At 40.6% G+C, this 22,637-nt stretch overlaps 2 protein-coding genes across 9 annotated transcripts in view; one reads left to right on the forward strand and one right to left on the reverse strand.

The window, feature by feature from the left end:
* LOC121550797 (putative E3 ubiquitin-protein ligase UNKL) overlaps positions 1 to 22,637 on the forward strand; it is a 24,227-nt gene continuing 1,590 nt past the window's right edge. The window contains exons 1-16 of one of the 5 annotated variants that reach the window (XM_041863158.2): positions 1 to 91; positions 930 to 1,139; positions 8,473 to 8,649; positions 9,622 to 9,788; positions 10,325 to 10,460; positions 10,583 to 10,700; positions 10,844 to 10,928; positions 11,022 to 11,182; positions 11,675 to 11,863; positions 12,436 to 12,489; positions 13,180 to 13,357; positions 13,464 to 13,553; positions 13,653 to 13,874; positions 14,035 to 14,228; positions 14,348 to 14,605; positions 14,780 to 19,320. In XM_041863158.2, coding sequence (XP_041719092.2) covers positions 27 to 91; positions 930 to 1,139; positions 8,473 to 8,649; positions 9,622 to 9,788; positions 10,325 to 10,460; positions 10,583 to 10,700; positions 10,844 to 10,928; positions 11,022 to 11,182; positions 11,675 to 11,863; positions 12,436 to 12,489; positions 13,180 to 13,357; positions 13,464 to 13,553; positions 13,653 to 13,874; positions 14,035 to 14,228; positions 14,348 to 14,605; positions 14,780 to 14,935 — 2,460 coding nt within the window. In that variant the 5' untranslated portion in view covers positions 1 to 26 and the 3' untranslated portion in view covers positions 14,936 to 19,320. Of the gene's footprint in view, positions 92 to 929; positions 1,140 to 8,472; positions 8,650 to 9,621; positions 9,789 to 10,324; positions 10,461 to 10,582; positions 10,701 to 10,843; positions 10,929 to 11,021; positions 11,183 to 11,674; positions 11,864 to 12,435; positions 12,490 to 13,179; positions 13,358 to 13,463; positions 13,554 to 13,652; positions 13,875 to 14,034; positions 14,229 to 14,347; positions 14,606 to 14,779; positions 19,321 to 22,637 lie in introns of those variants that run through there. The other 4 variants (XM_041863159.2, XM_041863160.2, XM_045210780.1 and 1 more) reach the window with 4 other exon arrangements.
* The window catches only part of LOC121550798 (dynein axonemal assembly factor 8-like), a 14,102-nt gene continuing 11,376 nt past the window's right edge, over positions 19,912 to 22,637 (reverse strand). The window contains exons 6-11 of one of the 4 annotated variants that reach the window (XM_045210783.1): positions 22,344 to 22,438; positions 22,105 to 22,219; positions 21,669 to 21,883; positions 20,563 to 20,648; positions 20,394 to 20,462; positions 19,912 to 20,221 (exon numbers count right to left, since the gene is read on the reverse strand). In XM_045210783.1, coding sequence (XP_045066718.1) covers positions 20,074 to 20,221; positions 20,394 to 20,462; positions 20,563 to 20,648; positions 21,669 to 21,883; positions 22,105 to 22,219; positions 22,344 to 22,438 — 728 coding nt within the window. In that variant the 3' untranslated portion in view covers positions 19,912 to 20,073. Of the gene's footprint in view, positions 20,222 to 20,393; positions 20,649 to 21,668; positions 21,887 to 22,104; positions 22,220 to 22,343; positions 22,439 to 22,637 lie in introns of those variants that run through there. The other 3 variants (XM_045210782.1, XM_045210784.1, XM_045210785.1) reach the window with 3 other exon arrangements.

A 22,637-nucleotide genomic window follows, 5' to 3' on the forward strand; every position in this document is an offset into this window, starting at 1 on the left:
GGCGTGTTTCATTGTTTTGACTGAAAATGCCGTCGGTTTCGAAAACGGCGGCGAACGCTTCTCCTCAAACCGAGAAACCAACCCACTATACGTAAGTAAAGCAAACGTTAAAGGGACATAAACACGTCTTCGTTAAAATACCGGGCTTCTTTTATGTACCGAATATTGTTTTATAGTTGGACTGCTTGATATTTCTTCACTCGTAGTGCAGTAAAACATGGTGCTTTTCCTTTTGTAAATTCTTCCCAATGCACGCAGCCAGCCTAGCGCTAACTTGCTAGCTCTCCACTAGCTACATATTAAAATTGATACAGTAACTTAATTTTAACAAATTATTTTGATAATTGTATTGTATGACCGTGAAAATGTTAGCACATAGAAAAGAGTCGTAACATTAAAAATAGAAATTCGCAGGTGGTTAATGTTAGTTAGCCAGTCAGCTTGCTAGTGTGGACTGGGTAACGTTAGCGAAGTTGAATGGCTTGCTAGCCAGCCGTGTAATCCTTTTCCTCTTTCCACCTCGGCCTTATTTGCTGTCTGTCTACGCATCTGTTTTGACGTACGTTCTGGTTGTTTGATCGAGTGCAACGTCGAAAATCTTGCGTGGATTGTATGTGAATAGTTAAAGTAGATAGCTACTAGCTATCACTACTAAGTAGTTTTAGCAGTTCATGAGGGATTGACACTAGCTAGCTATGTAGCTGAATTTTACAATCAAATATTAGTTGTAGATGGTGTAAACGTTTATATCTCATTAACTTTACCTTACATATTGTCTAATTTAAATTTAAAATAGCGAAGCTGTAACGGTACTATCAAAGTTAGATGTGATATTCCCCCCTGAGTTTTGGACTTTGTTTTGGATACTTTTTCACACGGTGTCTGGTGCTGTCTTTCATTAACACGGCCTTTGTCTTTCCATTTTGCAGATATTTGAAGGAGTTCAGGACCGAACAGTGCCCTCTATTCTTGCAGCACAAGTGCACACAACATAGACCCTTTACATGTTTTCATTGGCATTTCCTCAACCAGAGGCGAAGACGACCGATTAGAAGAAGAGATGGAACTTTTAACTACAGCCCTGATGTTTATTGCACAAAATATGACGAGACTACAGGCATTTGCCCAGATGGAGAGGAGTAAGTGCGAAGCTGCATTTTTTTCAGTGAATTATTATAATGTTCTGGTTAGATTGTTGCTACTGTATCATGCTTATAAATATCAATATTGTGTTGTGGTTGTTCCGGTAGAGAATTCACTCACAATTTCTTTAGTCTGACACTTATAACTGTGTTGCTAATATTTTATGGATGCTGCATTGTTTCAGTAGGAAGTCAGATTCTTGCGAATTCCTGAAGTGAATGATCCTCATTGCACATAATTCAGCTCGCACCACTAGCTTGGTGATGACCTAGCTTGCACATGTTGTTGACTGGTCTCACTGTTCGAGCTAATGATCCGCATTGCCTCGTATGCCCCTCGCGTGGGACGACAGCCGTTCTCAATAATGCGGAACCAACTTAATGATTTAGCCACATTCATTGTCATTTCATGTTTTTTTTAAATTTTATTCTCGCTGGACAAGTCTGTGTGAGCTGCCGATTGGGGTTTAGCTTCTTCCTCCAGCTTGCAGGAAACGATGAACACACCCCCTGTTTTCTTGCTCGTGATTGAACCGCCTTTGCACATAGCCTTCACCCATTGGTCGAGCAAGCAACGTTTATCATTCCTGAGTCCGTTGAAAATGAGGTTGCTTTGAACGAGTTCCTGTTTTGTATTTGTATTCTTAATGTTGTTACAAGTAGTTATACATTGAAGTGTATGTTTTTTTACTACTTGCACTGTAGCATTATGTTAATTGAAACCGAAGTACCATGACTTGATACGTTTCCGTGTGCTTTCATGCGAGTACAATACAAGAGGGACTACCTAAATAAAATATAATTGTATTTGCCACATGCGCCGAATACAACAGGTGTAGACCTTACAGTGAAATGCTTACTTACAAGCCCTTAACCAACAATGCAGTTTTTAAGAAAATTGTTGAGTAAAAAATAGCAAATAATTAAAGAGCAGCAGTAAAATAAAATAAAAGTAGGGAGGCTATATACAGGGGGTACTGGTACAGAGTCAATGTGCGGGGGCACCAGTTAGTCAAGGTAATATGTACATGTGGGTAGAGGTAAAGTGACTATGCATAAATAATAAACAGAGTAGCAGCAGCATAAAAGAGGGGGTTGGTTGGGGTGGGGGGGGGCAATGCAAATACTCTGGGTAGCCATGATTAGCTGTTCAGGAGTCTTATGGCTTAAGGGTAGAAGCTGTTAAGAAGCCTTTTGGAACTAGACTTGGCGCTCCGGTACCGCTTGCCGTGCGGTAGCAGAGAGTACAGTCTATGACTAGAATGGCTGGAGTCTTTGACAATTTTTAGGGCTTTTCTCTGACACCGCCTGGTATAGAGGTCCTGGATGTCAGGAAGCTTGGCCCCAGTGATGTACTGGGCCGCATGCACTACCCTCTGTAGTGCCTTGCGGTCAGAGGCCGAGCAGTTGCCATACTAGGTGGTGATGCAACCAGTCAGGATGCTCTCGATGGTGCAGCTGTATAACTTTTTGAGGATCTGAGGACCCATGCCAAATCTTTTCAGCCTCTTGAGGGGGAATAGGCTTTGTCATGCCCTCTTCACGACTGTCTTGGTGAGTTTGGACCATGATAGTTTGTTGGTGATGTGGACACCAAGGAACTTGAAGCTCTCAACCTGTTCCACTACAGCCCGTTGATGAGAATGGGGGTGTGCTCAGTTGTCTTTTTCCCCCCTGTAGTCCACAATCATCTCCTTTGTCTTGATTACGTTGAGGGAGAGGTTGTTATCCTGGCACCACACGGCCAGGTCTCTGACCTCCTCCCTATAGGCTGTCTCATCGTTGTCGGTGATCAGGCCTACCACTGTTGCGTCGTGTTGGGAGTCGTGCCTGGACATGCAGTCATGGGTGAACAGGGAGTACAGGAGGGGACTGAGCACGCATCCCTGAGGGGCCCCTGTGTTGAGGATCAGCGTGGCAGATGTGTTGTTACCTACCCTTACTATCTGGGGGCGGCCCGTCAGGAAGTCCAGGATCCAGTTGCAGAGGGAGGTGTTTAGTCCCAGGGTCCTTAGCTTAGTGATGAGCTTTGAGGGTACTATGGTGTTGAATGCTGAGCTGTAGTCAATGAATAGCATTCTCACGTAGGTGTTCCTCTTGTCCAGGTGGGAAAGGGCAGTGTGGAGTGCAATAAAGATTGCATCATCTGTGGATCTGTTGGGGCGGTATGCAAATTGGAGTGGGTCTAGGGTTTCTGGGATAACGGTGTTGATGTGAGCCATGACCAGCCTTTCAAAGCACTTCATGGCTACAGACGTGAGTGCTACGGGTCGGTAGTCATTTAGGCAGGTTATCTTAGTGTTCTTGGGGACAGGGACTATGGTGGTCTGCTTGAAACATGTTGGTATTACAGACTCAGTCAGGGACATGTTGAAAATGTCAGTGAAGACACTTGCCAGTTGGTCAGCGCATGCTCGGAGTACACGTCCTGGTAATCCGTCTGGCCCTGCGGCCTTGTGAATGTTGACCTGCTTAAAAGTCTTACTCACATCGGCTACGGAGAGCGTGATCACATAGTCATCCGGAACAGCTGATGTTGTCATGCATGCTTCAGTGTTGCTTGCCTCGAAGCGAGCATATAATTGATTTAGCTCGTCTGGTAGGCTTGTTTCACTGGGCAGCTCGCGGCTGTACTTCCCTTTGTAGTCTGTAATAGTTTTCAAGCCCTGCCACATCCGATGAGCGTCAGAGCCGGTGTAGTACGATTAAATCTTAGTCTTGTATTGACTCTTTGCCTGTTTGATGGTTCGTCAGAGGGCATAGCGGGATTTCTTATAAGCGTCCGGGTTAGAGTCCCGCTCCTTGAAAACGGCAGCTCTACCCTTTAGCTCAGTGCAGATGGTGCCTGTAATCCATGGCTTCTGGTTGGGGTATGTACGTACGGTCACTGTGGGGACGACGTCATCGATGCACTTATTGATGAAGCCAGTGACTGGTGTACTCAATGCTATCGGAAGAATCCCGGAACATATTCCAGTCTGTGCTAGCAAAACAGTCCTGTAGCTTAGCATCAGCGTCATCTGACCACTTCCTTATTAACTGAGTCACTGGTGCTTCCTGCTTTAGTTTTTGCTTATAAGCTGGAATCAGGAGGATAGAATTATGGTCAGATTTGCCAAATGGAGGGCGAGGGAGAGCTTTGTAAGCGTCCCTGTGTGTGGAGTAAAGGTGTCTAGAGTTTTTTCCCCTCTGGTTGTACATTTAACATGCTGGTAGAAATGAGGTAGAACGGTTTTAAGTTTCCCTGCATAAAAGTCCCCGGTCACTAGGAGCGCTGCCTCTGGATGAGCGTTTTCCTGTTTACTTATGGCCTTATACAGTTAATTGAGTGCAATCTTAGTGCCAGCATCGGTTTGTGGTGGTAAATAGACAGCTACGAAAAATATAGAAAACTCTCTTGGTAAATAGTGTGGTCTACAGCTTATCATGAGATACTCTACCTCAGGCAAGCAAAACCTTGAGACTTTCTTAGTATTAGATTTTTTGCACCAGCAGTTGTTTACAAATATACACAGACCGCCACCCCTTGTCTTACCGGAGTCAGCCGATGTAGCATCGGCGGGGGGGGGGATCTAGAGTTAAATATCAGATATTAGATTATTTTTGCTCTAGTTGGCGGTACCTGCACCAAAACTCCAGTATTTTTCCTCATAGCCTGTTCTCCATCTTCTTATTAGATACGGAGCCAATCGCAATACACATCGTATCGGCACCTAAGTATCATGATAGTATCGTGAGGTCCCTGGCATTTCCCAGCCATACTAACCTGTCCTGAGTAATATTACAAAATGCCAATACTTGGCCTACTAGAACAGACGTACTTGTGAGTAGGGCTGTTGCAGTGACCGTGTTACCGCCACACCGAATAGAATAGGTCGACTTTTGTACTATGGGGGATAGTAGATTGACATAGGCTAGTGCTTTTGCTGTTCGTTAGGCCTACTCATCTTGTTGGCTGACAAAAAGTAAATGTGGACAGTTCTTCCAATATCTTCAGTATGCACCTCGGAATTGGATAAGGACGCACAGTTGCGTCCTGGATGTGTCTGTCTTCACTTGTAGCCTGTGAGAAATACCTGATCACGTGACGGAGAGCCATTTGAGTGAGAGGCGCTTCGGATTGCGCAGAACACTCCGGGAGGAGGGCACAATGCAGCACTATGGGCCGCAAAAGGCATGGATTTTTTTAGGGTGCATTACGGCCACGAAGGGGATGCCGCCGTGAAATTCGAGGCATTATCAAGTGCTTGTCAAATTGTGAATGCGAGACTATTGGAGTGTGTACAGCCTGTGCAAAAAACAAAGCAGAGCTCATGTCTTTCAAGTGACTTTTTTCAACTCATCATTAGTCTCATCATGCAGCCTTACAATATACACTGCTCAAAAAAATAAAGGGAACACTTAAACAACACAATGTAACTCCAAGTCAATCACACTTCTGTGAAATCAAACTGTCCACTTAGGAAGCAACACTGATTGACAATAAATGTCACATGCTGTTGTGCAAATGGAATAGACAAAAGGTGGAAATTATAGGCAATTAGCAAGACACCCCCAATAAAGGACTGGTTTTGCAGGTGGTGACCACAGACCACTTCTCAGTTCCTATGCTTCCTGGCTGATGTTTTGGTCACTTTTGAATGCTGGCGGTGCTTTCACTCTAGTGGTAGCATGAGACGGAATCTACAACCCACACAAGTGGCTCAGGTAGTGCAGCTCATCCAGGATGGCACATCAATGCGAGCTGTGGCAAGAAGGTTTGCTGTGTCTGTCAGCGTAGTGTCCAGAGCATGGAGGCGCTACCAGGAGACAGGCCAGTACATCAGGAGACGTGGAGGAGGCCGTAGGAGGGCAACAACCCAGCAGCAGGACTGCTACCTCCGCCTTTGTGCAAGGAGGAGCAGGAGGAGCACTGCCAGAGCCCTGCAAAATGACCTCCAGCAGGCCACAAATGTGCATGTGTCTGCTCAAACGGTCAGAAACAGACTCCATGAGGGCCCGACGTCCACAGGTGGGGGTTGTGCTTACAGCCCAACACTGTGCAGGACGTTTGGCATTTGCCAGAGAACACCAAGATTGGCAAATTCGCCACTGGCGCCCTGTGCCCTTCACAGATGAAAGCAGGTTCACACTGAGCACATGGAGAACGTTCTGCTGCCTGCAACATCCTCCAGCATGACCGGTTTGGCGGTGGGTCAGTCATGGTGTGGGGTGGCATTTCTTTGGGGGGCCGCACAGCCCTCCATGTGCTCGCCAGAGGTAGCCTGACTGCCATTAGGTACCGAGATGAGATCCTCAGACCCCTTGTGAGACCATATGCTGGTGCGGTTGGCCCTGGGTTCCTCCTAATGCAAGACAATGCTAGACCTCATGTGGCTGGAGTGTGTCAGCAGTTCCTGCAAGAGGAAGGCATTGATGCTATGGACTGGCCCGTCAGTTCCCCAGACCTGAATCCAATTGAGCACATCTGGGACATCATGTCTCGCTCCATCCACCAACGCCACGTTGCACCACAGACTGTCCAGGAGTTGGCGGATGCTTTAGTCCTGGTCTGGGAGGAGATCCCTCAGGAGACCATCCGCCACCTCATCAGGAGCATGCCCAGACGTTGTAGGGAGGTCATACAGGCACGTGGAGGCCACACACACTACTGAGCCTCATTTTGACTTGTTTTAAGGACATTACATCAAAGTTGGATCAGCCTGTAGTGTGGTTTTCCACTTTAATTTTGAGGGTGACTCCAAATCCAGACCTCCATGGGTTGATAAATTTGATTTCCATTGATAATTTTTGTGTGATTTTTGTTGTCAGCACATTAAACTATGTAAATAAAAAAGTATTTAATAAGATTATTTCATTCATTCAGATCTAGGATGTGTTATTTTAGTGTTCCCTTTATTTTTTTGAGCAGTGTATTAAAAATCATATAGCCCAATGTAACAACTAAAGTTACATTAATAACTCTAAATTAAGCATATAGGAGTACCTATTTCTTTGTTAACCGCTCAGCACATAATAGCTGCATGTGCGCACTCCCTCAAATCGTTTGGAGAAAATATTTATATTTTATTCAGCTTTGTTCAATTCTATTCTTCATACTATAAAATAATATAAAATTATGCCACGGAACTATAAGCAAATCTTGTCTGCTAAATGAACTAGTGTAGCCCACAGCCATTTGGCATAGCGACATCAGGACCTATCATAAGGACAACTCGGAGAATGCTATTCTTTTCTTCTGAAATAGACTACATTTTCTTCATATCTCCCTACACAATTTACAGTATTAAGGGTTCACTGAAAGGAAGCAGTCTATGTAGCTAACAACCTAGCCTATGTAATAAGACAGGATTTAAGTTCTAGATTGTATTTTGAGAAAAATGCTGTTCAACACTGAGAAGAACAGCTTTGAAACATGATATTCAAGCCACTCCTATAAGTTAGTCCTATTTGTGTCAGAGCACGATAAAGAAATTGAGTAACTTGAAACGGCTCACTCACTAGTTCAATGACAATCCTCAATGGCACAGGTCTGGTTAAAGTGCTTGGGTCAGAGCCACAGTTTAGTGATATCTAGAGGTAGACACTAGCTGCGATGTTAAGTATTTGTGGGAAATGTGTAGCATACTGAATACTTTATCGAGAGGTTTATCATTGAGAGGCTGAGTTTCAGTTTCCTATATCAGTGTATTTGGAATTTCAGAGCAGTAACTAAACAATGTTCGTCAATTCAACCAGCTGTCATATTGAAAGTTCTATACAATATTTGAACTCTGCCTGAGAGCGAGCACTTGCACTCTCTATTCCTCATTCTACCAGTGGCTGCTCTCTTCTCGTGACATCACATCTGTTGCCATAGTTACTGTTGCTATCTGAGTAAGAAGATTATTGGTTATCTAGTGTTTTCAATGTGAATCTGAGCACATTAATAGCGAGGTTGCTATTATTTCTGTTCAATTCCTCACCATACATCAAAGCCTGTCAGAGCGCTGTATCTATAAAAGGCGTTGCATTCCTCTGACTCCCACTGTGGGTATTGGCTACATTTTTGTTGTTTGTCTGATGTGCATATTAAGCACCAAGAATAACGGTTGCCACTAATACAGGGAGGAAGACAAATCTCTCATTATGTTCTTTAACTCATTCCTTTAGCCTCTGTCTGTTTTCTTTCAATTAAAATCCGTGGAATGAATTCTTAGGATAAGCACAGCATAGAATTCTAGAAACACAGGGTAGAAAACGATTTTATGCTGATTGTATCACTGTCACATCAAATCCTGATCATTTTAATGAGGAAGTCTGCATTTGTCTAATCATCGTTTCTGTCTAGCTGTCCTTACTTGCACCGGACCACTGGTGACACAGAGCGCAAGTACCATCTTCGCTATTACAAGACTGGTACCTGTATCCATGAAACCGATGCCCGCGGGCACTGCGTGAAGAACGGCCTACACTGCGCCTTTGCCCATGGCCCACATGATCTCCGCCCCCCTGTCTACGATATCAGGTGATCTATCATGCCTTTAGTAACCACTCTGTTCTCAAGGTATCAAACCTTCAACAAACATGTGAATAGGCTTGTTAAGCCAGTTAGCTGAGTACACAAGGATAAATCATGCATGGTCTGACCATGCACTGACAAAACGTACCAACTGATTCCATTTGGACATCATAGCTTTGGGGAAATTCTTAAATTTACCAGTAGACTATATTTTTGAAGATCGCTATCAACCCCTTCTCTACCATTGTTACTGTTACTTTGATTCGACATGGTAGATCTAGCTGTCTCGGCTGAAGTGATAATAGGCTCAAAATAGCCTGCATTCACTCCAGTACATGCCCATACATGGCAGTGGGAGAATGAAGTGTGTTCATCTATTTTCTTAGCTCAATTAGCCTCCCTGATGCCTCTCGAATTGGCTGGGGCTAAGAGCAGATGAAAGCACAATTTTCTCATCATAGACATCAGTTATAGTGTACTTATTGCCAGGGTTGATGTTGGTTTTGTTGAGTACCAATAGGGAGAAATTCACTGCCTAAAACAGTGCAAACAATGAAAGTGCTAAAGTATGGTGATTTTTTTAATGAGATGAAAGATTCAGTGGTATATTTGAAGTAATATCCCCACATATCTCAGAGATGGATACAAAAATTAGGCCAATATCTATATAATGCAAGCAATGGACTTAAGCTTAACAATAACATACATTTGCTCTTTTACTATGAACCATCTGTTCATATTTTAACATTTTAAATACCTGTCACTAGAAGATAGCAATACCTTGTCTAACGTCCCATGAATGACGTCAAATTAAGGAATGGGAGCTTGAAATAATTCAACAAAAACAACATTAACTGTGGTATCAGAGGCACGCTCAAGTGTTGCCTAGCAACTGTTGAGCTGAAAAAGTCTGTAAGAGCCAGGCAGCCTGAATATTCTACATTTGTCTCTTCCTCTTTTTTTGTTTGTTTTGTGTAGTAGCTCTCTGACTGATCTTCTTCATGTGCACAGAGAGATCCAGGCACAGGAAGCCCTCCAGAATGGCCAGTTGGGATCTGGAGAGGGTATCCCTGATCTACAGCCTGGGGTACTGGCCAGCCAAGCCATGATAGAGAAGACTCTTACAGAGGACCCCCGGTGGCAGGGTGAGCAGCAGACATATTGATTCTGGTGGTGGTGTCACCTAGTGCCACAACTTTTCTATTGATTGGATTTCCTTGACCTGTTGCATTATATTTTGGCATTATGTCAAGAACAGAATGTCTTACAATGAGGATGTTTATATGCACACTAATAATTAGATATTAAACTGATTATGGCAGAAGGCAGAGTATGGCATTTGTCATGTAAAGACCTTACTCTGCTTATCTTAATCGGCGTGAGATCGTAATGGTAGTAAGCATACGCCGATTAAAACACCTGGTTTTCTGAACAATCTTTTGTAATTATTAGGACATGTTAATGCCTTAAATCAGAGTTACAGCGGTGTATTTGATTGCGCTGCTAGCACGAGCATTTATCAAAGTCGCATCAGGTAGCCTGATTTCAGAAGTGTCCATGTAAACAGGATTATTAGGGAAATCGTTCTTCTTGAAAACAAACTATTATATTAATCTGACTATTCACAATAATAGTTTTATTGTGTGCATGTAACCATACTCATTGTGTGCTTTCCTTCCAGACACAAATTTTGTTTTAGTGAACTACAAAACAGAGCAGTGCACCAAGCCTCCACGACTATGCAGACAGGGCTATGCCTGCCCCCACTACCACAATAGTAGAGACAGAAGACGAAATCCACGCAAGTTCAAATACAGGTAGGAGATTGGGACTGTCAAACGATAAAGAGTAAGCCTTTTGACAACTGTGTAATAATGCTGTAATATGTAGCCTGAGCATTTGTATGTGTTTAAGTTAAACCCCTTGAATGATGTGTCAGGTCAACTCCGTGTCCCAATGTGAAACATGGGGATGAGTGGGGAGAGCCATCAAAGTGTGACAGTGGAGACAGCTGTCAATACTGTCACTCACGCACTGAACAGCAGTTCCACCCAGAGGTAAGTGGGACATTGGACACTTATAAATGCTTAGCGCATTTCGTCTCTTGCAATGGGGAATCTGTCAAACCTTGTTTTGGAAAATGCCACACAGTTATGAGCAGAAAACCCGTCTTTCTCACTTCAGATCTTTTTTCTTTCAGATCTACAAATCCACCAAATGCAATGATATGAGGCAAACTGGTTATTGTCCTAGGGGGCCGTTCTGTGCGTTTGCGCATGTAGAAAGTAAGTGAAGCTCCTCAAAATAAGTCAACGCTGTCTTGCTTGTTGACAACCTTTTAAAGTTAAAACCTCCCGTCTGTGATTGTGTACTTTCAGGAATTCCCTCCACAGAAGAGACCATGAACTCGTTGCTAACAGCGATGCAGTCGGGCTCCCAGGCCAAGCTGGGCTCTCAGCAGTATTCAGAGTGTCCAGTCAGCGAGTGGGGCAGCAGTGCCAACTCCATCAGCAGCAGCAACAATGGCCAAGTGGGGAATGTATGTGATCTGATTACTACTCCCTCTCTGCTTCTCTCAACTGTCTTTTACAAAGGCATCTCAGTTTGTATGAAAAACATGCTGTCAATAGATTAGATACAATTATAGATTAGACCCTGAATAGATTAGATCAAATATTTAAGCTTTTAACTTTCCTTTTTTTGTCACTCCTTTGTTTTGTATATTCTTGTCATTTTCTGTTTCCATTCTTCTGTTTTCTGTACTTGCCTTGTATTTCACTAGTCTGTAACATCATTTTGTTTCTGATAGTACTAGTGCACCAAGAAATATACAGCGAAATTCAAATAAAGATTATAAGATTCAACAGAAACCAAACCTTAACAATTCAGTGTCATTTTCTCTCTCTGAAGCCAGTATTCAATCTAAACATCTTCAGCTATCATCTGCTCTCTGGCCTCATTGGGAAAGCTGGACTCGTTTGGCTGGCTTTAAAACCCTATTGTTAAGACCATGTGTACTTCTCTTCCTCAGGTTTCATATTCTAATAGTCCGACTGTAACGCCAAGCTCAGGAAGCAACAGTTCATTGTCCTCAATCGGACCCATCGGCAGGTCCAAATGCTTAACTAATGGTAGCTTATGTTCAGAGTCCACCACGTCAAGTGTGTCATCTCTGACGTCTAACTATCCCAAAGCTCCGGGCTTTGAACGCGAGGATCAGGTACTACAATAAGACTGCTCTCCCTCTCTCTCTTTCCCCATCCTTACGGGAAGACCCCTGCACTCAGCTTAGTGTAGGGCCTGACCCGCTGCTACACACACTTTGGTCATAGTTTCCATTCATTTAATTCTGAATTTTGATTTATTTGTATGTTAAATTATTTGTCAGTCATGTTTTTTATGTTACGTCATTTTCTATAATTTGTGATGCCTTGTGTGACTTGGTGAATACTGAAATTAACAACCGAGGCAAAATAGAGAATAGTTTACCCATTCCAGGTCAAATTTAGTGTTGTACTTAACATTTTATGAACGTAGATTAGACATTATACTTGGATATGCAACTTGTATTCATGTTATCTATTAGTTACAAAACAAATGTCTGCTTATTTAGTTTTAGACTGTCTTAATGTGTTGTGATCATAACATTAGACATTTTCTCTCTTTGATAGGGCTGCAGATGACTGATTATTAACAGAATTCTCTTCACTTTTAAGAACGGTGTTGGCTTTCTAGACAGGCCAATTGCTGGGTTTAAGTGTTGGGTCATGTGAATGTTCTGTCTGTTTTCAGATAAAGAACCATAAGGGACATAGTGATCAAAAGATGATGGACCAAGACAAGCAGGTGAATAACTAAAGCATTTGCCACTGCCTTTGTATTCGTAGAGGCTAGTGACCGTGTTTCCCCTATATTCATTTACTGCTGCTCCAAAAAATATGATTTATGGAGAATAATTGTCGTTTTAAGCGTAAACTTAAACGACTAAAACCAGATATAAAGTATGTAGAAAAGATAATGGAGCTATATATATTTTAAATAAGATCATCTTTGAGAACTAACAATCACCCAAATAAAAACTAGACAGTCAGGGAGAATCTAAAATTCCAAAAATGTCATGGCATGGGGCCCCCATTGATTTTGTTATAATGTTTGAGTCACTCAAATGGCATAAGCCATGGCAAAATGTGTAGAATTGCAGGAACATCAATAACTTTGCCGCCTCTGCTGAAAAAAATCATAGGGGAAACACTGCTAGTGATATGTAGAACATTTTATATTTAAAGGTATTCATGTAGAGGAAAAAGGGTTTTGCTGTTATAATTTCAAAGTCATTGGGACCCGTCCAATTGACTATTGATAAAAAAGGCCTATTCATGATCTCCCATATAAAGCATATGACTAAGCATATGCCCAGGCATGGTATCTGTGCCTTGACTTACTTCTTAACCGAGCACCAATGTAGTAAAACTAAGTATTGCTCAACATTGACACTATTGATGAAACAATGCTTTATTATGAACGCCTCTTTTACAGACACACAATAGTGTATTCTCTGGGATGAATCCTCTGGCATCCAGCATAACCTCCAGTATAACATCTAGCCTGGCCTCCAGTATTGGCTCGGATAGTTCCTCACCCACCACCTTATCAACAATGAATGCAAAAGCAACCCCATTCTATCCAGGGAGCAATACTGTGGAGTCAGTTATAGGTAAGTGTACTTGTATTGTGCTCACTTGTTTAAGGTGTGAATGTAACTCTTTATACAAGGAATACTTATTTCTCTAATTAAAAAAACAACTTGCCTTTTCTTTCAGGTTCTGCTCTTGACCTTAATTTTTGTGACATCAATGTTGCCTCTCTTGATAAAGAGTTTGAGGAGCAAGAAAACAAAAGTATTGGTTTAAGTAAGCAAACCTTGTTTGAAACATTGAACACAATTGACTTAACCGTGTGTTCTGTGTTTTAAATTGCGAAATTGATTTCTGCTTCCTGTTGTCCTCTAGGTCAAAGGATGTTGGGAGGATCCGCTCCGGTCAACATTCCTGGCTCCTTTGCACGGTCCTCTTCATTGAATTCCAACTCATCACTCTCTGCCTCCCCTCTGAGCTCCCTCTCCCAGTGCCTGCTGTCAGGAATGGCTCCCCAGCAGAGTCAGCCTCAGGGCCTGCTAACCAAACCTGAGCATGGCCTTCTAGGAACACCTACCTCCTCTCAGAACACTCTGGGTAAGTTAACAATCTAATATTTACTAGCAATCTTGACAAACATGCAAGAGTGAGCATTATTATTTTACCTTTAGAGGCATTATCAACAATTCATAAATACATCTCTACCATTTTGTTTTGCGCTTTGACATGAAACAATTGTGCTGATCCCACCTTGTAGGTTTGAATGGGGGAGCTAGCAGCATATGGGACTTTGTGAGTGGCAACTTCTCTCCCAGCCCATCACCAGTGTTCAGCAGCCTGGGCTCCACCACTGTGAGCAGCAGCGCTGACCTGAACCGGCTCTTCAGGGAGCTGGATGAGGCCAAGCGGAAGATCAAGCAATGGGAAGACGCTTGGCACCAGGTCAAGCAGGTCAGACACTAGTCCCATGCAATAACTATGACATGAACTAAAGGCACTGCCTCTGTAAGCAATACATCCTGACCCTTGTTAAACCAATTATATATTTGACATGTCTCTGTCTGTTCCAGGCATGTGAGGCCTGGCAGAAAGACTCCCATGATGCAAAAGAACAAGCAAAGTCGGCCGAGGCGGAGCGGCAGCTGGCGGAGCAGAAGCGAGAGGACAAGGAGCGCAAGCTGAAGGAGCTCCAGGGGGACTTTGACGTGCTGTGTCGCTCCCCTGGCACGCCCCTGCTTAGAAGCTATGGAGACCTGGACCAGCTCCCTCTACCAAAGCTCCACTCCATCCAGAGCCAGCTGCGCACTGACCTAGACCTTATAGACGGGGTAAGAAGGGCCAGATAAACACATTCTTATTTATAGTGATCAGGATATAAATGATGGCAGACTATTTAGCCCAGTGAAGTATGTTTTTTTTCTTAAGATCTTGCATGGAATCATTGTATTGAGTTATTCTGTTGCGAGTTGTTTCTGATACAACCTCTTCTCTTCCCAACACAGGTAATATATCAGCTTCAGTCAAAGAAATGTATAGTTTGCCAAACGCATGATCGTTGTATAGTCCTGCAGCCTTGCCAACATTATGTACTTTGTAAGAACTGTGCACCTAGTAAATCAGAATGTCCATACTGTAAGACAAAAATATTGAAGTGGTGATGTACTATTATTCAAGGTACTACTTAAGGAATTTGCCCTTTGAAGAACTACTAATACATATAGTATGCTTACATTTTCTAAATAGCATTTTGTGTTTCAGTATGTCATAGTAATTGAATTAATAGTTTAATTTGAACTACATAAATGGTGTTTGATAAATCAAGTCCTTAAATGTAATATGTTATTTTGTATTGTAATGGATCACTTACAATTTCCAAAAAGTTTGGGTATCCATCATTCAAGTGGGCCTAATTTGACTTTTCATCACTAAAACACATCAGTCAAACATTATTATTATGACCATCTTTGTGAAGAAGATTACTTTCTTCTAAAGCACTTTGTTGACCTGGGAATTTGTTAAAGGGTATTTTAGAAATGAGCTTTGAGCTGTTTTTGTTTCTTAGATTTATATATTTCTTTTTCTTAATATGCTAATGTATCGAGCTTTTGTGTGTACTGTGAAACATACTAGAATATTTCATGTTTCCTATTGTTAAATCATGGTATAGTTCTATATATCTTGTTAGCTTTCATAGAAAAGTACTAAACAATAGTTTCTACTTTTCATTGTTTAATTTACATTTTTCCATCAAAGAAGTGCACACTTTTGAATGCATTTTAGGCATAACCAGCAGCTGTAATATCAGTAAGGCACATTTATGCTAAAGTAGTTAGGAAATCAATGAGTCTGTCTTTTAGTGATTACTGAATTGTTCATTATGTAGTTATTAGAGGAGCATGTCTTGATGTACAGAAGTCTGACATGGTGAATTTTATAGGATTCCTACTAGCCTCTCAAACATGTCTAGAACATATCTGATACTTGGCCTCTACTCTAGTCTCAAGTGCCTTGCCTTAGATGATAACCATAAGCATCGATATTTAGAGGATTGTTGTAAAAGCAGACACAGGTAGACAAAGCTTCTGCACACATTTCTGCAAATATGTCTACTTTATTTTTTACTTTGCATTATATGTATATGCCGTAGTGTATCGCCCCAATCCTATGTCAAAGTATTTCCTCAGATTATAGTTGTATGAAGATATAAATCTTGTCAGTGCCTGTGTCCTGACTTCACACTTACAACAAAGCTAAAAATATATATATATTTTCCTTGTCTTAACAGGCAATGGTGCTTCAGTATAATTTCAAATGACTTTTGATTTAATGTTTGGGAGTATGCAAGCAAGGAAACAACTCTATGGTCTTGTTTGTAAACAAGATAAAAACAGGCTCTGCTATACATTTTAGACTCGTTTTTGTTAGTTTGTTGTAAGAAATGCATCATTCTGTAGTGTTTACAGAAGACATCGGTGTTGAACCTGTAAGTTGTGTTTTCAAATACGACAGTAATGTGCTTAGCTAGGTTAATCTAATTGAAATGACCTTCTACTGTGTTCAAATATGTATTTTTCCTCGCTCTATATCTTGGTCCTTTTAATATTTACAGCAATTAGTATGTTAAGTAGAAATAACCCTTATATTCCCAGGTACACCATTTGTAACTTAGAAAAATTGAGAAATACAATTGTTTACATTTACATGGATGGTAATTCAGAAACTCAGAGAAAAACAAAACGTGTGTTTCTCCTAAAATACAAAAAGAAGAAAGGTATTGTGTTCCCTCATGTTTATCAATTTAAAATGGCAGGCAAAACAATTTTATTGCATGTCTTATAAGCGTCATACGTTAACCAGCTACAAATCTAGATCACACTGCCAGATATATTTGTATTGTCAGTCTAGCATACTGTAGAGTCGATCACTTCACTTCTGCAAGTGTAGTTGTAATGCATTTAGATTCTTGAATGTTGTTGTGCATACACGGTTCAGATTTCAGACATCAGTAGCCTAAATTCTCACTCACAAGTTAAGCAGTAACACGTTTTACTTAATATATATCAAAATGGCATAACAATGACTCTTGTTACCTAACATTCAGAGACATGTCATGGTGTCTAACATGTGCTATACCAAGTTTATAACTTCTATAATGTTATAGTTCAAGTAAAGGACCACTTAAACAAAGACTCATTGGATGAAAACTGTTTGATTTAAATTGTTTTGTTAATTTTCGTTTTAGTCACAGTCACACGTTCGGGTACTTTTGTGAATCTTCTAAACATTGTTACAGGCCAATCAATATACTGCTGTAGAATGTCTCGATTCTTAAATTGGTTGTTGGAGAATCCGAATAAAGCTACTGGGCTACAGTAAATGGTGCATTCTAATAATCCGCTCACCCCAATTTTTTATATCACAGGTTTTTTATTTTTCCTTTGATGCCAACTAAGTTAATGCGGACTTGACTCAAATGAACCAAAGTGGTGTTGTAGTTACTTTTCAAAGTATTGAAATTTACAATTGAGTATAACATTCTCTTCAATGGTTCAATGACAGAAAGAGAAAACTATGCCAACTGCTTTTGCTGATAATAGTAATGGACTTAAAGCCCATTTGTAGTTTTACCAAAGACCTTTACTGCTATTGTTATGTTTCCTTTTTTATTTTTATAACTATTTTCATTTTAGCAATCTAAGCAAATCATTAGAAACCTAATTTGAAACAAACCTAGCACCTTATGTAGATTGGTGTGTGCATTTACAGAAACTAATGGCATCACTGTCAATTTTTTGTAAAGCAAATGATTGTGGTTAGTAACATACACAGAATTCTCAAACTTGACTATTTTAATTGGCAGTTGTCTAGAGTGAAGGAATTTCAGAAGTGAGTGAAATGTGTTAATATTCTTAAGTGGCCATATGAGTACCAGTGGAGGCTGCTGAGGGGAGGACGGCTCATAATAATGGCTGGAACGGGGCGAATGGAATGGTATGTTACAATTCCACCTATTCCGCTCCAGCCATTACCACAAGCCCGTCCTCTCCAATTAAGGTGCCACCAACCTCCTGTGATGAGTACTATTTTGAAGTATGTTTCTTTTCAATACAGCTAAAATCTCTTAATCAGTTTTAAATATGAATGGTTGTGCACTACTTGTATGCTGTCAGAAGTATAGAGTACACTTTGACTGTAATGTGATTTCTTTTGTTTTCATTTGACTGGTGTTTTCTTAACATTTTAATTCACAATTTACTGCAGTCGTTGGAAAGAGGGCGATAGAGTATCATTTGTTTATTGGTTAGCTATTTGAGTGAGTCTTGATGGGTGAAATGACAGGGAAAACGTGATTTATTTAAACCAGCATCAATGGCAGATACAGACATCAGTAGGTTTAAGGAGCAACTCTTATTCATTCGTTCTTGGTCCTTAAGCCCTCTTCAATGTGGAATACTTTAAGTATAAATCTCCCTTTTACACTGAATAAGAAAAACGTAAGCTCATATTTTATAAATATGGCTCTAAATCATTCAATGTTATGGCCATATTAAACTAATGTTCTTTACTATGGACCAATTTCATTCTTGAATAAATCTGTGCCTTTGTTAAAATGTCATTTTAACTGGCATTTGAAGAGTATTGCTCTATTAATTTGAGGGGTGACTTAATTTGAGGGTTATATTACAGTAAAACTGAATCCAAATTCTGGTGCCTTTAGATAATTGTATGGACCATAATCTCCTAAATTAAAATCTGTGGTGGGATACCACTCATATGATTTGATTGTTTATCACTTAAAATTATTCTCTTGAGTGGTAAAATTTGCTTTGCCGCTCGGAAAAGTTAAGAATGCAGTGTAAAGAGCTAGAATTCGCAAGTGATCAGAGAAGGGCCGTTTTGAATCAGACTGCATGTTTTGTAAGGGAGGCTTAGGGCAACCTTAGAATGATGAATACTGCTTCTTCGTCTCAGTCTGTATTTGCCATATCAGTCTTCATAACATGCCACAATACCTACCACCAATAAATATGATTCCGTCTGTACTCAACTTTATTGGCACAAGAAAAAAACTGATAATTACTGTTAAAGAAAAGCACCAAGTAGGACTCATTGTTTTGTAAATTAAATGTAATTGAGATGTAACATAATGCTCTGCAGTGGATTAGCATAATCTATTTTGCATTATTGTGAAGTGTTTTTTGTTTTATTAATATTGTGATCATGGAACCTGAAGATGTTATGCAATCTTGTACGTACATACATAAATATAATGTATGACAATGTTCAAATTTAGTATGGAAAAATGCCTATTGCAGCATTGAACTTTTGTAAAAACAAATTTAATTGTTACCACTTGTTCCCAATGGTTAATTTAAATATGTTAATTTAACATGGAAACCCTGAAATATTGAATGTACCGTTCTAAATTAGAAATTTAATAGGTCACTGGAATAATATGGAGAACAGTTCATCCATTAGCTATGATGTAGCATCTAGTTTTGTGAATTGCTATACAATTAAATAAATGTAAGACTTAAACACATGCAGTTTTCCGGTCTCTGTATTTATCAGTGTAATGATTAAGGGGAGGGAAGACATTTATTTTCTCAGGGTTTTACAGTTAAGACTGTAGGATAAAGCAAGGTTTTTAATTGTGAACTAGTTTGTAGATGTATTTACGCTGATGTCGATGGAAGTAGACATTTGTATTACGAATGAGAAACGTCCCTTATTTTGTTACATTAAAGTATGGACAAATAGGACATTGTATATTGAATTAGTATTCAACTACTGCATAAAAATGATTATATCAATGGGAGTTCCCCTGTGTTAAAGTCGATCCTCTTTATGGAATCAAAGATAGGCCTGATGTTTGGCTTTTTACTCAAATTTAGTAGAAGGTATTAATGAATATTTTGCTTGTAGTGTATCATTAACTTGTTTAAATTGTACTGCAACATTATGCAATGGTTTACAGAATTCCCCATTTATCATCTTGGGAATTAAAACAATTTTTGATCTTAAATGTGTTGAGTATTTGTTTAATGCATTTAAAACAAGGTAGTAATAAAGGTATGTACTTCTAGTTCACTACACTCCAACAATTAATGTGCCTTGACAACAAGTATAATCTTGCAATAACTAAAACATGAAACAGCATTTTTTAAAGTATTTATTTTCTTCACATGAAAATACCCTTGTTTTTGGGGGGGATTACAAAGGTTCTTTACCACAACCATTTAAAGATTAAAATACATTTTCTTTATAGTATTGGAATGTATCAAATGGATTAACATCAAAGAGTGGTACAGAATTCCACAAAATAAGTTGGCCCTCCTGGTAATGCTCTATAGCATTTGGGTTCCCTCAGATTGCTGTGGTACAATGACATGATGATTATCAGGAGACAGGACATCAAATAGATAGCACAGCAGCTGCACTGCCTAGAGCCAAAACAGAAGAGACATTCTCAGAGGTGCTTGTTATCAATGGTGCTTTCTTCATAGACATTCACTCACATAATCTGTTTTATCGAGGTCACTTGATCCTGGACCATTTTGCCATTTAATTGGTACTACAACACAAACAATGTTTCCGCAGTCAGAACAAGCTTACTTTTTTTCAGTGCTGGGATAAATCAGCATTTTCCCCACTTTGGCAAGTTTAGACCTCTCTCTGTAAATACTATAGTGCAAAATAAATAAACCATAGCATATTAATCTATGCAAAGAAGAAAATGTTAAACACTATCCGGTACATGTTTTTGAGTAGCCTGTTTCCTTACCTTTCAAGCATGGAGTCAAAGCAGGTCACAACGTTATCTTTCTGTAGAACAACGATAAAACAAGGGCCCTCGGGTAGAGCAGTAATCTAGAGAGGAGATCGTCAAGGCCACAGGCAGTGTTACAGTCAGTGGTGGAAAAAGTACCCAATTGTCATATTTGAGTAAAAGTAAAGATACCTTTAATAGAAAATGACTCAAGTGAAAGTCACCCAGTAAAATACTACCGTAATTTTCGGACTATAAGCCGCGCCTTTTTTCCCATTTTTCGACCCTGCGGTTTATATAACGGTGCGGCTAATCTATGGATTTTAAGCGGCGGGCTCCAGCAGGAAAAGCTGGAAAAGCTGGAGGCCGGAAAAGAGTGAGACAGGTAGCGCGCAAAAGTAAAAGTGGAACCGAGAGACGGAACGAGAACAAGACAGACAGACATTACGAGAGCGAGACAGTTTGTCTCTTTCTGTGCACGAACCCTTACATATGGTAATTAAACATTAAAACACCTGCGGCTTATAGTCCAGTGCGGCTTATATATGTACACATCATTCAATATCATTCAATTTAGCTGCTGCGGCTTATATTCCGGTGTGCCTTATAGTGCGGAAAATACGGTACTTGAGTAAAAGTATTTGGTTTTAAATATATTAAGTATCAAAAGTAAATGTAATTGCCAAAATATACTTAAGTATCAAAAGTATAAATCATTTCACATTCCTTATATTAAGAAAACCAGACGGCACGATTGTTTTTTTTATTTACGGATAGCCAGGGGCACACTCCAACACTCAGACATAATTTACAAACTAAGCATTTGTGTTTAGTGAGTCTGCCAGATCAGAGGTAGTAGGGATGACCAGGGATGTTCTCTTGATAAGTGTGTGAATTGGACCATTTTCCTGTCCTGCTAAGCATTCGAAATGTAACGAGTACTTTTGGGTGTCAGGGAAAATGTATGGAGTAAAAATAAAAGTAGTCAAACATATAAATAGTACAGATACACCAAAAAACTACTTAAGTACTTTACACCACTAGTTACAGAGAGTGACCAATGCATGCTGCTATTGAGTAACTATGAAACTCCCTCTACATAGCAGACCCCCACTCCTTACCTTCCCATCCCTCTCAGAGGGTCGCATCAGTGTCTCAGCGATGTGACATCTCTGGGTCTCGTCCAGGACACTCATCCTCCCGGCCACCAGGTGGCAGCCTCTCCCCAGCAGCTGCTCAAGCAGGTCCAGGAGGAGGGGGGCTAGGCCCAGACGCAGCACACTGGAGGGCAGCAGCAGGCAGGTGGTTTGGCAGAGCGCGCTGCGGACCAAGGGCCCTGCTGCCACCCACATACAAACAGCCACGTTTACAAAGTTCAACTGCTGTTGATACCACATCAACTAAACACAACAACAGTTGCCCCAGACCAATCATAGGCAACGTCCCAATAAAAAGTAAATGATTAAGGGACCTGTTTTGTATCCACATAAAAGTAGTAAATAAGCTATTTAACAACAAAGATTCAGCAAGGCTAAAACATTCAAAACTAGACCTCACCTCCATTCAGTCCAGATGCCATAAGGCGTGATAAAGATGGCTTGTTCGCAGCAGCAAGACTGTGGCTCTGTTCACGGGCCAGACAAGCCAAAGGGTCTGAGTGTACACTGGGTATCTGTGATACAGAACAGTGAGTGACACAACAGACAAAATGTGTTGCTTATTAAACACAGGGCCTATGAGACGGCTATACGTCTAGGGATAGTAAATCATGTCTAATGTAGCACTGTGTGATGTACCTGCTCCTGTCTCATGGTGATGGTCTCTGTGCAGCATAGGCCCTCAGGGAACAGCCTCTTCACATCCTGAACAGCTCTCTGATAGCTCCTCGATCCTACAACATAGTATTACAGTGGGGAAAAAAAGTATTTAGTCAGCCACCAATTGTGCAAGTTCTCCCACTTAAAAAGATGAGAGAGGCCTGTAATTTTCATCATAGGTACACGTCAACTATGACAGACAAATTGAGATTTTTTTTTACAGAAAATCACATTGTAGGATTTTTAATGAATTTATTTGCAAATTATGGTGGA

Source organism: Coregonus clupeaformis, chromosome 35 (assembly GCF_020615455.1).
Source record: "Coregonus clupeaformis isolate EN_2021a chromosome 35, ASM2061545v1, whole genome shotgun sequence".
NCBI classification, from domain to species: Eukaryota; Metazoa; Chordata; class Actinopteri; order Salmoniformes; family Salmonidae; genus Coregonus; species Coregonus clupeaformis.